Source organism: Salmo salar, chromosome 09, assembly GCF_965601325.2.
Source record: "Salmo salar chromosome 09, fSalSal1, whole genome shotgun sequence".
Classification (NCBI taxonomy): Eukaryota; Metazoa; Chordata; class Actinopteri; order Salmoniformes; family Salmonidae; genus Salmo; species Salmo salar.
In genome coordinates, this window is record NC_138299.1 from 40,480,383 (window position 1) to 40,493,243 (window position 12,861).

At 43.3% G+C, this 12,861-nt stretch overlaps 1 protein-coding gene across 5 annotated transcripts in view; it reads left to right on the forward strand.

Annotated features, from left to right (window-relative positions):
• LOC106611323 (nesprin-1) overlaps positions 1-12,861 on the forward strand; it is a 139,081-nt gene that overhangs the window by 100,400 nt on the left and 25,820 nt on the right. For all 5 annotated transcript variants that reach the window (XM_082955773.1, XM_082955771.1, XM_082955769.1 and 2 more), the window contains 19 exons: positions 518-649; positions 879-1,075; positions 1,276-1,408; positions 1,642-1,824; positions 2,936-3,085; positions 4,712-4,888; positions 5,355-5,510; positions 5,741-5,896; positions 6,170-6,340; positions 6,492-6,625; positions 6,880-7,084; positions 7,357-7,539; positions 7,788-7,934; positions 8,229-8,383; positions 8,665-8,812; positions 9,480-9,574; positions 9,947-10,181; positions 10,908-11,102; positions 11,969-12,094. In XM_082955773.1, the coding sequence (XP_082811899.1) occupies positions 518-649; positions 879-1,075; positions 1,276-1,408; positions 1,642-1,824; positions 2,936-3,085; positions 4,712-4,888; positions 5,355-5,510; positions 5,741-5,896; positions 6,170-6,340; positions 6,492-6,625; positions 6,880-7,084; positions 7,357-7,539; positions 7,788-7,934; positions 8,229-8,383; positions 8,665-8,812; positions 9,480-9,574; positions 9,947-10,181; positions 10,908-11,102; positions 11,969-12,094 (3,078 nt within the window). The remainder of the gene's footprint in view (positions 1-517; positions 650-878; positions 1,076-1,275; positions 1,409-1,641; positions 1,825-2,935; positions 3,086-4,711; positions 4,889-5,354; positions 5,511-5,740; positions 5,897-6,169; positions 6,341-6,491; positions 6,626-6,879; positions 7,085-7,356; positions 7,540-7,787; positions 7,935-8,228; positions 8,384-8,664; positions 8,813-9,479; positions 9,575-9,946; positions 10,182-10,907; positions 11,103-11,968; positions 12,095-12,861) is intronic.

Here is a 12,861-nt window from a genome sequence, read left to right on the forward strand (position 1 = left end):
ATGAAGATCTGTGAAGTTATTTGGATTTTTACGAATTATCTTTGAAAGACATGGTCGTGAAAAAGGGATGTTTCTTTTTTTGCTGAGTTCATATGTACTGTAGTAGTAGTAGTGTTGTACTATATGTACTGTAGTAGTAGTAGTGTTGTACTGTAGTAGTAGTAGTACTATATGTACTGTAATAGGACTATATGTACTGTACTAGTACTATATGTACTGTACTAGTACTATATATACTGTAGTATTAGTATATGTGTTGTAGTAGTAGTACTATATGTACTGTAGTAGTAGTATATGTACTATCATACTTAAATCGGTGGAATACCTTTTTCACACTACTGTGCTGGCCTGGTTACGCATCTGCCAGAGTTGATGTAACCATGCTGGAAAGGACAATGTGAAAAGAAAATATCCAGGCCAGCACATTACGGTTCGGTATATGTGTAACCCAAGTATAACGGAATTGTTCTTTTTTCATGAGTTATACTTATACTTGCCTCTATACGTGTGTTTTCAGACTTGGAGCCGTCTGGTGCCGGACTACCAGGCTCTGTGTATGCAGTTGGAGGCAGTGGAGGGTAGCATCCCCACAGGGGGCCTGGTGGAGGAGACAGAGGAGAGCCTCACTGAGAGGAGTTCACTCTATCAGGTATAGTAGGTCACTATCACCATGTTATACAATGTTATGCAGTTATTACACAAAACCATTGGCCCTTTCGTATACTGTGTGTAACGTTTGAGCTGACAATTTACAGTGGCGTCATCATCTTAGTCACGATTTTCCTAATAAATACCAGAAAGAATACTGTACAATAAAGTGATAACACAATTTATTTCATTCATGTCCCCCATCTTGGTTTACTTCCTTCTCTCCATAGAGTCTGAAGGGCAGACTGATGGAGCACCAGCACAAGCTGAGCCAGGTGCTGGAGGAGGGGAAGAGGCTGCAGCTGTCTGTGTGCTGTCCTGGCCTGGACACAAAGCTCGCAGTGCTAGGGGAACACTGGCTCAGCAACACTACCAAGGTCAACAAGGAGCTGCAGAGACTGGAGGCCATCCTCAAATATTGGACCAGGTCAGGGCTGAACCCCAAGGGATATTGTTTAGGGTGTACTGTGTACTGGATGTGATGTAGACATGGGTTCAAATAGTATTCATTTTCTTTCTAATACTTTAGCTACTACTTGAACCCAGGTCTGTACTGTATGTGCTGTGAATATGTTGGGGGGGTTGAATATCACCCACTAAGCCTGTTTGTCTCCATGTGATGCCCAGGTATCAGAAGGAGTCGTCAGAGCTGATTGGCTGGCTGCAGTCTGCTCTAGAACGTCTGGACTTCTGGAACAATCAGGCAGCCGTAGTTCCACAGGAGATGGAGACCCGCAGGGACCTTCTCTCTGCCTTCCTGGTGAGTCAACATGTCAAAATAGTGGGTGATACCTTAGAGGAAGTGGATATTCGACTGGCAGATCTGGATCAAATGGTTAACGTTAGAGGTGAAGAGTAGGGTTAGGGTTAGAGGGGTTAGAGTAAGGGTTAAGTTTAGGCATAAGGGGTTTGAGAACCATCATCCGGAACCAACTGTATACACAGCCTGATATTCAATGTGAAACTGACTGTTATACTATTCTCTGTTCACAGGTCTTCTGTAAAGAGGTGGAGTCGCGTTCATCTCTGAAGAATTCTGTGCTGACTGAGGGCAACCAGCTACTGAGACTGAAGAGGGTTGGAACTGCAGCCCTGCGGTCTGACCTGGCCCGCATAGACTCAGAGTGGACCCAACTACTCACACTCATCCCAGGTGTGCAGGAGAAGCTACACCAGGTACTAACACAGGCTTATCTGCCACACACACACACACACACACACACACACACACACACACACACACACACACACACACACACACACACACACACACACACACACACACACACACACACACACACGCAGTTGACCAAGCTGCTCACACGCATCCACACCTGTTGCTGACAGGTGTATAAAACTGAGCACACAGCCATGCAATCTTCATAGACGAACATTGGCAGTAGAATGGCATTACTGAAGAGCTCAGTGACTTTCAACTTGGCACCGTCATAGGATGCCACTTTTCCAACTAGTCAGTTCGTCAAATTTCTGCCCTGCTAGAGCTACCCCAGTCAACTATAGGTGCTGTTATTGTAATGTGGAAACGTCTAGGAGCAACAATGGCTCAGCCGCGAAGTGGTAGGCCACACAAGCTCACAGAACCATCCAGGGCTGAAGCGTGCAGCGTGTAAAAATCATGTCCTCGGTTGACTCTGTGCTGTGTTGCGTGGTCATGTCCAGTTCCTGGAGACTCTGCTGGAACCAACACCAGCACAATAACTAATTCATCAGGAGCTTCAAGAAGTGGGTTTCCATGGCCGAGCCTAAAATCGCCATTCGCAATGCCAAGCGTCGGCTGGAATAGTGTAAAGCTGGAGTAGTGTAAAGCTTCAAGTTCCAGTGAAGGGAAATCTTAATGCTACAGCATACAATTACATTTTAAACGATTTTAAACTTTGTGGCAACAGTTTGGGGAAGGCCCTTTCCTGTTTCAGCATGACAATGCCCCCGTGCAGAAACAAGGTCCATACAGAAATGGTTTGTCGAGATTGGTGTGGAAGAACTTGACTGGCCTGACCTCAACCCCATCGAATACCTTTGAGATGGATTGGAACACTGACTGCGAGACAGGCCTAATCACCCAACATCAGTGCCGACCTCACTAATGCTCTTGTGGCTGAATAGAAGCAAGTCCCCGCAGCAATGTTCCAAAATCTAGTGGAAAGCCTTCCCAGAAGAGTGGAGGCTGTTAAAGCAGCAATGGGGGACCAACTCCATATTAATGCCCATGATTTTGGAATGAGATGTTTGACGAGCAGTTGTTTATTAGCCCGTTTCTTTTCCTCAGTTACAAATGGAGAAGTTGGCCTCTAGGCATGCCATCTCTGAGCTGGTCAACTGGATGTCTCTGATGGAGAATGTGATTGGAGAGGACGAGGAGAACCTGAAAGGAGCAGTGGGGTCGACTGTCATCCAGGACTATCTACAGAAATACAAGGTAAGGAACAGAACTTACAGCTAGCACATTTGGTTCCTTGGAAGTTGTGGAAACGTACCGTTTTGGTTTCTCATTGGTTCTGAGAACGAAGCCATAAGTTTCCTTAACGGCAAAACAGAACGTTTTTTAAACGTTCTGAGAATGGAAGTGATTATTTTGCCTGTTCTGGGACTGTACATTTTTAGGTTGCACTGAGGTTAATTTTACTATGGTTCCCTGAAAGTTTTCCTAGGGGGGTTTATTAATGTTCTGAGTATGGAAATTATAGGTTATTTGAAGGTAATATTCTGAGAACATTCTCTAAATGTTGTGAATGTTTTTGAACAACATGTTAAGGTTACTTGGAGGTTTTTGAATTACTTCCTTAAAACTTTCACTGAATGTTTCAATAAGACTTTTAATAACACTGCTAGCTTAGTTTGGGTTAACAGTTTTGAACGCCAAGCACACATGGAAATGAATTTGCTTCTGCATTAATCATGAAAACACTTTTTTTTAAATTTATTGTGCCACAGTGTCAGTGAGATTCAACCCTATGATCTTCTGTTCTCTATCCATGGAATTAGTCCACTGCACCACCAAGATGGAGCTATTATGCCATGTTTTTTTTACTAATACAAAGCTGTTCATTTTAGTCTATTCGAACAGACCCCATTTCAAAGGAAACAAGCACTCATTAAGATCAGGTGTCGCCAATTAGTGGGCGTGGCCAACACACCTGAACACACTTAACAAGATAGAGGCTAGAGAGAGTTTTGTTGATGCTGATAACGAAATGTATGTTTTTAAATAACATTCTTAGAGCGTTCTTTGAATGTTACTAATGTTTTCTTGAGGTTTTTATGGAAAGTTTTCTTAATGTTCTGAAAACATGACTTTAAGTAGAACCGTGAGGAAACCTGCAGAAAACTTACTGAAATTCCCACTGAAGAACATTGTTTCTTAATGTTCTCTGAACGTTCTGAGAACATGAACTTAAATAGAACCATGTGGAAACCTATAGGGAACGTTATGCTGAAGTACTAAAATTCCCACAGAAGAACGCTGTTTCTTAACATTCTTGGAACTATTTAAGAACACTCCCAATGTCAAACCATTTGGAGAACGTTCTTAGAACATTACCAAAAAATGTATTAAATGTAGCCATGAATTACTAAGAAAATTAAATTTTTATGGTCAAGTTCCTTAAATGTGCTGAAAATGTTCCAAAGATAAGCAACTATCATACATCATTCTCAGAATGTTGTAGGAAGGTTGTATGCAAAATAACCATAGGACAACCACGCTCTCACCAAGCTCTAAGAAGCATATAGTTCTCAGAACGTTATGTGCTAGCTGGGCTGAGACTACAATATTCCATATATATTTCAAGTGTTTTCTGGTTAAATAGACTACCTATTTTACATTTTCACGAGAATAGGGGATAATGAATGACTCCGCCATTAATTACACTCTTTATACTCACTCTAATAGATAAAGGAGAATACAAATGTCTGTTGGACAATAAAGTAATCTTCTTCTTCTCCTTTACATTATCCTTCTTCTTCTTCTCCCCGGTCTCTCTCTCTCTCTCTCTCTCTCTCTCTCTCTCTCTCTCTCTCTCTCTCTCTCTCTCTCCTTCCCCAGGGCTTCAGAGTTGATGTGCGCTGTAAGCAGCTGACGGTGGACTTTGTGAACCAGTCTGTGCTCCAGATCAGTGATCAGGATGTGGAGAGCAGGCGCAGCGACCAGACAGACTTTGCCGAGAAGCTGGGAGTCATGAACCGACGCTGGCAGTTACTACAGGGACTCATCACGGAGAGGGTGAGAGAGAAAACAAACCGCTTTCAACCTCAACTTAAAATGTCTACTTTCAACTTTATTTGTTAGAGCGGGAAATTAGTTATGCAGCAAGATCACGCATAAGAGAATAAACATACATGTAACCTGATGCATTATGGGTATTCCAGAGCATGGTTCAACTTAAACCCCTGGCTATTACACCACAATCATATAAAAAAAAAAATAATCTCATATTAAAGCATATTTTTATGTATGACATCTCATTCACTGTGTGGCTCTTTGAATCATGTCAATGTAGAATTAATCTGCTTTCATTGTATTATATAATTGATGATGTAAGCTTGGTACCCAGAACTAAATCTCTTATGCGCTCTGAGCAGCTAGAGACAGACAAAGCCTTATGATCAAACAAAGCCTGTTATGTGTTTCAGGGATTATTTCATTGTCTCAGTACATAATGTGACTCTGTGCTGTGTTGCGTGGTCAGGTCCAGTTCCTGGAGACTCTGCTGGAGGCCTGGTTGAACTATGAGAACAACATACAGGGCCTGAAGACCTGGCTGCTCACTCAGGAGGAGAGACTGAAGAGGAAACCCAGGATAGAGGACCTAACCTCCGTACAGAACGCTCTCAATGACTGCCAGGTAGGAACATTCGCTGCACTTTGTATTGATTTATTAGATAAATCTCATCTTGTTTTTGCACATTTACAGTATATTATGTCTTTGGGTTTCAATTTGGTTGTGCATTTTTTTAAATTAAGAATCTTGATCTTTGTGATGTTGATTGTAACTGCTCTCTGCTCCCTGATAGTAGTTTAACTACTACAGTAAATAAGTAGTTGCTCTGCTCTGTCTTTCCACTGCTTCTGCAGGAGATGGAGGAGAAGGTGAAGGAGAAGGAGAGTGAGGTGGAGCGGGTGGAGGAGCAGGCCTGTGCCCTCATCCAGAACAAGACCGACGAGGCCTGCGCTGTCGTCATGGAGACGCTCCAAGCTGTCAATCACACCTGGGCTAACCTGGACCACCTGGTAGGCGGAGCTATTTTGTGGAGTGTAAATAATGTATTATTGGTCTGTGAGTTGTATGAGAGGTGTGATAATCACAGATGTAACCCACTAAGTACCCCATACCCACCTATAACCGGACACTCAGCTACTGCCCCATTATAACTACCCTTCACTCACTATGATGATCCCCTGTTGCAGAAGAGCACTAAACACGACTGAAAAATGTATTAAGCTCCGTGGACTACTTTTTAAGTGTAAACCTTATTGTTCTACTCCGTCTCTGCTCCACGCCAGATCGGCCAGCTGAAGATCAGCCTCGTGTCAGTGCTGGACCAGTGGAGTCTGTACAAGTTGTCCTCAGAGGAGATGAATGGCTACCTGATGGAGGGGAGGTACTCTGTGTCCCGTTTCCGCCTCCTCACCGGCTCCCTGGAGGCTGTACAGCTCCAGGTGGAGAGTCTCCAGGTAATACCAGTATGAACAGGCATCACAGGCTTTTACAAATGTCTTTTTGTCTACCCTGTAACCCAACACTTCTACATCTTTGAGGGAGAGTGGAGGAGTGCACACTTCAGGAGAAATTTGGGCTAATGCGTTTGTGACTTGTGTTGTGTAGAGCCTACAGGAGGAATTGGAGAAGCAGGAGGGCAGTCTGAGGAAGTTTGGCTCTGTGACACACCAGCTGCTGAATGAGTGCCACCCGTCTGTGTCCGACTCCCTCAACAAAACCCTGAAGGATGTCAACGCTAGGTTTGTTTGTTTATTTGAATCACTTTAAGACCACAATGGGGGCATATCTTCAAACAGTCCATGAGTGGGTGAGAACCATGACTTTTAAGTCTTCAGGTCTCAGGCAAGGTCATGTGATCATCATTCCAAACCACCTGTGTTGTGCTCAGGTGGAACAGCCTCATCCATGATCAGTTGATCCAACAACAATAAGATTTTATTGATCCATGATCCATTGATCCAAGATGTGGATCATCAATGTATGTTGTGTCCAGGTGGAGCAGTCTTCTGGAAGAGATCTCAGAGCGTCTGAGGAGCAGTAAAGCCCTGCTACAGCTGTGGCAGCACTACAAGGAGCTGTATGGAAAGAGCAGCTCCAGTGTCCAGCTACAAGAGGAGCAGGCTGACCGACTCCTGGAGACCGCCTGCACCAAGGACATCACAGACGAGGAGGTCTCCACCTGGATCCAAGACTGCAGCGTGAGTAGTAACGGTGTTGGATTGACCGTTTTACACACGCACAGGACTCAGCACGGAGCTATATACTGTCATCTCCTATTAAGGCCTTTTTGCTTATATGGCCTACTATGAAAAGAAGTGTTGGAACACTTGAATCAGATGTACGTTTCAGGGTTTAATTCGCTAAGCTTTCGGTCAACAATGATCCTTGTCAGAAAACTAAATGACATTTGGTCATATTACTTTGTGATGATAGATATGTTCTGTGTTGGTGTATGGTGGTGTTTCTCCAGGAGTTGCTTCGTTCCCAGGCTCCAGTGAAGGCATCTCTACAGGTTATTCAGGAGCTAGGAGATCAGCTGAAGCAACAGGTGGACACCTCCGCGGCGTCTGCCGTCCAGTCAGACCACCTCTCTCTGACCCAGCGCCTGGTCACTGTGGAGCAGGCCCTCAGCAGACAGCTCACTACACTACAGGTACAGGGGGAATATAGGACTAGATTCACCTGATATATTTTACCAGTTGCTTACTCTATGATCCCAAAGACCTTGAGACGTTAGTGTAACCTCATGCTACTGAGATCTTCTAAAGAATGTACTTTTCAGTTGCTTCATTGGCCATTGGTTCATGCCTTTTGACCAGGGATCCCTTGAACAATGTATGTATATCTTAATGGGATATAATAAAGGATAATTGTATAAATACATCTCTTGTTGTCCTGCAGATGGGAGTCCAGGACTATGAGACCTTCAATGAACAGCTGGGTTCCTTAGGTCGCTGGATGGTGGAGGGAGAAGAGGCTTTGAAGGTCCAGGATCCCAACGGTTCTTCTGACCTGTCCATCATCCAGGACCGAATGGAGGAACTCAAGGTAAGTCACTGTGATCTACAGTATCTAGCCACAATACTTTATATGACTGATTTCTCAATTCATTTCCTTGTTTCCTTTTCTCATCTTCACTGATTGGAAAAGACTTGGCAGGTGAAAACAATATGGTGGAAACTCATTAGGCTAACCTTTACATGGTCCGTTCTTTCATATCAGAGCAATGAAGGAGAGAAAACAAGGAGAGGATGGATTTTTAGACAATTGAGAAAGAGGCAGTGTCTTAAGCAAGTGTTGATGTTACTGAGAGACTGCTGTTCTGTGCTGTTCCCCCTACAGAGACAGATCTTGAGATTCAGTAGCATGGCTCATGACCTGGAGCGTCTCAACGAGCTGGGCTACAGGCTTCCTCTCAACGACACTGAGATCAAACGCATGCAGAACCTTAACCGTAGCTGGTCTGCAGCCAACGCCCAAACCACTGAGAGATTCAGGTAAGGCCGAAAGCTGAAGTTCATGAAAAACTTTAATCACATGAAATAACTTCAAAAACTTTTTTCAAAGAGATTAAGGTTGGCTCAGTAAATATTTTGATGACATTGGGCAGGTATTTTGACTGTGTGCTTAACTAGAATTTTGTCTCCCATTGACGTCAATTAATGATTTAAGCGAAAGTCCGAATTGCGCCCCTTATTTCAACTCTGAATCGGGCCCTGAGTTATTTCAATTACTTGGTTTTTGGGTCTGATATTTTCGGTTTTTGGTCTCTCCTCAGCAAACTGCAGTCATTCCTGCTGCAGCAGCAGACGTTCCTGGAGAAGTGTGAGACATGGATGGAGTTCCTGGTACAGACAGAGGAGAAGCTGGCCGTGGAGATCTCTGGGAACTACGAGAGGCTGACGGAGCAGCAGAGAGCGCACAAAGTAGGTGGAGAATGTCCTACTAGAAACATAACCCAGGGGGAAATGATGACGTCATCCCAGATTACAACTACATTTACATTTACATTTAAGTCATTTAGCAGATGCTCTTATCCAGAGCGACTTACAAATTGGTTCTGAACCAGTTCTGGTTGTGATCTGGTTGTAGCCCTTTCCTGCAGTCAAATGACCAAATCTCCTTCTAGTGGCCCCATGGGTGGAATGTTATTCATATTTTTCATAATTTTATTATGAATTTAAAAAAATGTCAACACTGATAATCCTGTGTTTCTATGTCAAACGGTTTTGTTATATTTCAGTCTTCTGTGCTCCATATAAAGTACAGTTCTGTAATGCAAACTCCAAATGTAATACATTTCAACTCTATATCTGACATGGTACAGGTATCTTCTTTTTTTAAAGCCCATAACCATGTGTGTGTGAGGTGTATACTTTGGTTTCAAAGTAGATTTGTTTAAGACTATGTGACCCTGATTTAGCCCACTGCAGTTAAAGGGATAATTACATTTCAACCAGTTTTGCGTGCTGGGATTTGGGACATCTGGATTCCATAGAGTCATCATGACTGCTATAATGCAATAATTACTGTTATGTCACTTCCCAAGATGCTCTTACTCTGATCTGAAATCTGAATGTGTTTTCTCCACAGCTATTTCAGGCTGAGATGTTCAGCCGTCAGCAGATCCTCCACTCTATAATCAGTGATGGCCAGAGGATGCTGGCTCAGGGACAGGTGGATGACAGGTACAGTACACTGCCTCATTTTGTAAAGTGTGTTGATACACATATCATGACACTCATATGATGCACTTAAAATAACTTGACTTATCTTGACGTATACTTGGCTCGTATCATTCACAAAGCTGTAGATGAGTACCTTAGTAGAAACGTGATCATCCTTGTCTGCTTTGTATGAGTCCTCTACAGCAGGTTCCAGGGTTCATAATCAAACCTTGATGATGAGTGGATTATTTTAATCAGCTGTGTAGTGCTAGGGCAAAAAACAAAAAGTCCACCCAGAGAAGGCCCCAGGACCTAGTTTGGGAAACCCTGGTGTACAGTATATCCATCTAATCCATTCCTTATCTTACTGTAAATGTCCTCTCTCTCCTGCAGGGATGAATTCAACCTGAAGTTGTCGCTGTTGAGTAACCAGTGGCAGGGCGTGGTGCGTCGCGCCCAGCAAAGGCAGGGTGTCATCGACAGCCTGATCCGCCAGTGGCAACGTTACAGGGATATGTCAGAGAAGCTGAGGAAATGGCTAGTGGAGGTCTCACACCCCGCCGAGGCCCTACTGGCTGGGGTGCCCGTACCCCTGCAGCAGGCCAGATCCATGCTGGACGCAGTTCAGGTATTTTAGGCTCAACTGACTCTGATGACCTCTTGACCCTAGCTAGCTACCTTCTTCTTGGTGATATAAAATGTTTGACTATTTATACCAAAACTCACTCTCTCCGACGACTGTGTCGAATGGGACTACCTTTTTTCACCCTGCACAAATATGACTTTGGAGATGGAGAGATATTTAATGCATAACAGTATTGTACTTATCCTCAAATGGCAATATCCTCACCCTTTCAGCTGTACCGAGGAACAAGGCAAGGCTGACACCTATCACCTTTATTGTTTGCTATCACCATAGAGCCATTGATAAGGGTTAGAGTTAGGGTCAGGGTTATGCTGTAATTATTCTGATATTCCTATGTCTCTGTTATCCCAGTTGAAGGGTAAGGTTCTGTAGGGGCAGCAGGGCAGTGATATTCAAAGTCAGTAAATGTAATGAATTGAAGGTTATTTGTTCATGTAAAATTGAAATGTGTTTTAAGGGTGTGTCATTAGATTTCGGCCAGGGTGGGGTCGCCAGAAATTCTGGCAAAAAAAATAGGGTCCCTGCTGAAAACATTTAAATATCACTGAGTTAGGGTCAGGATTACGTTCTAACTGTCCTGCCTCTGTGTTCCTCCAGCTGAAAGAGAAGGTCCTACAGCGGCAGCAGGGCTCTAACATCCTGACGGTGGATGGTTAGGGTCAGTGTTAATGCTATGTGCTGACTTTCCAGTATCCCCTGTTATCCCAGATAAAGGAGAAGGTCCTACAGCGACAGCAAGGCTCTTACATCCTGACAGTAGAAGCTGGGAAGCAGCTGCTCCTATCTGCAGACAGCAGGGTAGAGGTATCTCTGCAGGGAGAGGTCACAGACATCCAGGACCGCTGGAGACACGCCACCATCTGCCTGGAGGAACAGAGACGTGAGCTGGACAACCTGATGAAGGTACACTGCACCAAACTGTACCTTTAAACACACCTCTAGCTGTACCTTTAAACATACCTTTAGCTGTACCTTTAAGCATACCTTTTCCTGGTTGTTAAAATTCTAATAGTTTGCCTAATTTCAGTTTATGTGACAAAACAAGCAAAGTGTAGAGTAGAGAATCATTGTAAAACTCTGTGAAATATATTTCAAGTAACCAAAAATATTGTATTTTCAGCTGTTTGAAGCTAGTGTGTAAAACCACACATAGAACAGATCTAGAACTTCTTACTTGCTTTCAATGACAATAACAGATCTATAACTCACATTTCTATGTGAATTTGGTCAGGTCACCACAAACAGTTACATATTGTACCTTTAAACACACCTTTAGCTGTACCTTTAAACACACCTTTAGCTGTACCTTTAGCTGTACCTTTAAACACACCTTTAGCTGTACCTTTAAACACACCTTTAGCTGTACCTTTAAACACACCTTTAGCTGTACCTTTAAACACACCTTTAGCTGTACCTTTAAACACACCTTTAGCTGTACCTTTAAACACACCTTTAGCTGTACCTTTAAACACACCTTTAGCTGTACCTTTAAACACACCTTTAGCTGTACCTTTAAACACACCTTTAGCTGTACCTTTAAACACACCTTTAGCTGTACCTTTAAACACACCTTTAGCTGTACCTTTAAACACACCTTTAGCTGTACCTTTAAACACACCTTTAGCTGTACCTTTAAACACACCTTTAGCTGTTCCTTTGAACACACCTTTAGCTGTACCTTTGATTGATTTATTGATGTATTGATTGATTGATACCTAATTGTGAACACAATAACGTGGTGACACATTGTGCCTGTATGTCATCTACAGGACTGGGAGACATGTGAGAGAGGCATCGAGGGTTCTCTGGAGAAGCTGAGGGAGTTCAAACGGCAGTTCTCTCAGCCCCTCCCTAATCACCACGAGGACTTGCAAGCTGAACAGATGCGATGCACGGTAACTTTAGATCTGCAACCTGCTCAATACCGCTCATGGAGACACATACTGAAGTGACGCATATACCATCTAACATAATACATTTTATTTGTGTTTATTTTGCCTTTAATTTAACAGGGAGACCAAGCTCTATCCATGAGACCAAGGTCTCTTTCGCAATGGTGCCATGCATGCACACAATTGACAAAATACAAGAGAATAGTACCATGTTTTTCCTTCACTCAGAATCACCTTTATCCGCCAAGTACATTTACATGTACCGTGAATTTGAACTGGTGAAGTGGTGCTGACATCGCCTTACAATAAGCAGAATACACAGACAGAATATAGACAAAAGAATGTACACTTAATCTGCTGATCACAGCAGCCTGTCACTACAATGACCTACACTACCGTTCAAAAGTGGGGTCACTTAGAAACGTCCTCAACTGGCAGCTTCATTAAATAGTACCCGCAAAACACCAGTCTCAACATCAATAGTGAAGAGGCGACTCCGGGATGCTGGCCTTCTAGGCAGAGTTGCAAAGAAAAAGCCATATCTCAGACTGGCCAATAAAAGGAAAAGATTAAAATTGGCAAAGAACACAGACACTGGACAGAGGAACTCTGCCTAGAAGGCCAGCATCCCAGAGTCGCCTCTTTACTGTTGACGTTGAGACTGGTGTTTTGCAGGTACTATTTAATGAAGCTGCCAGTTGGGTACTTGTGAGGCTTCTGTTTCTCAAACTAGACACTCTAATGTACTTGTCCTCTTGTTCAGTTGTGCA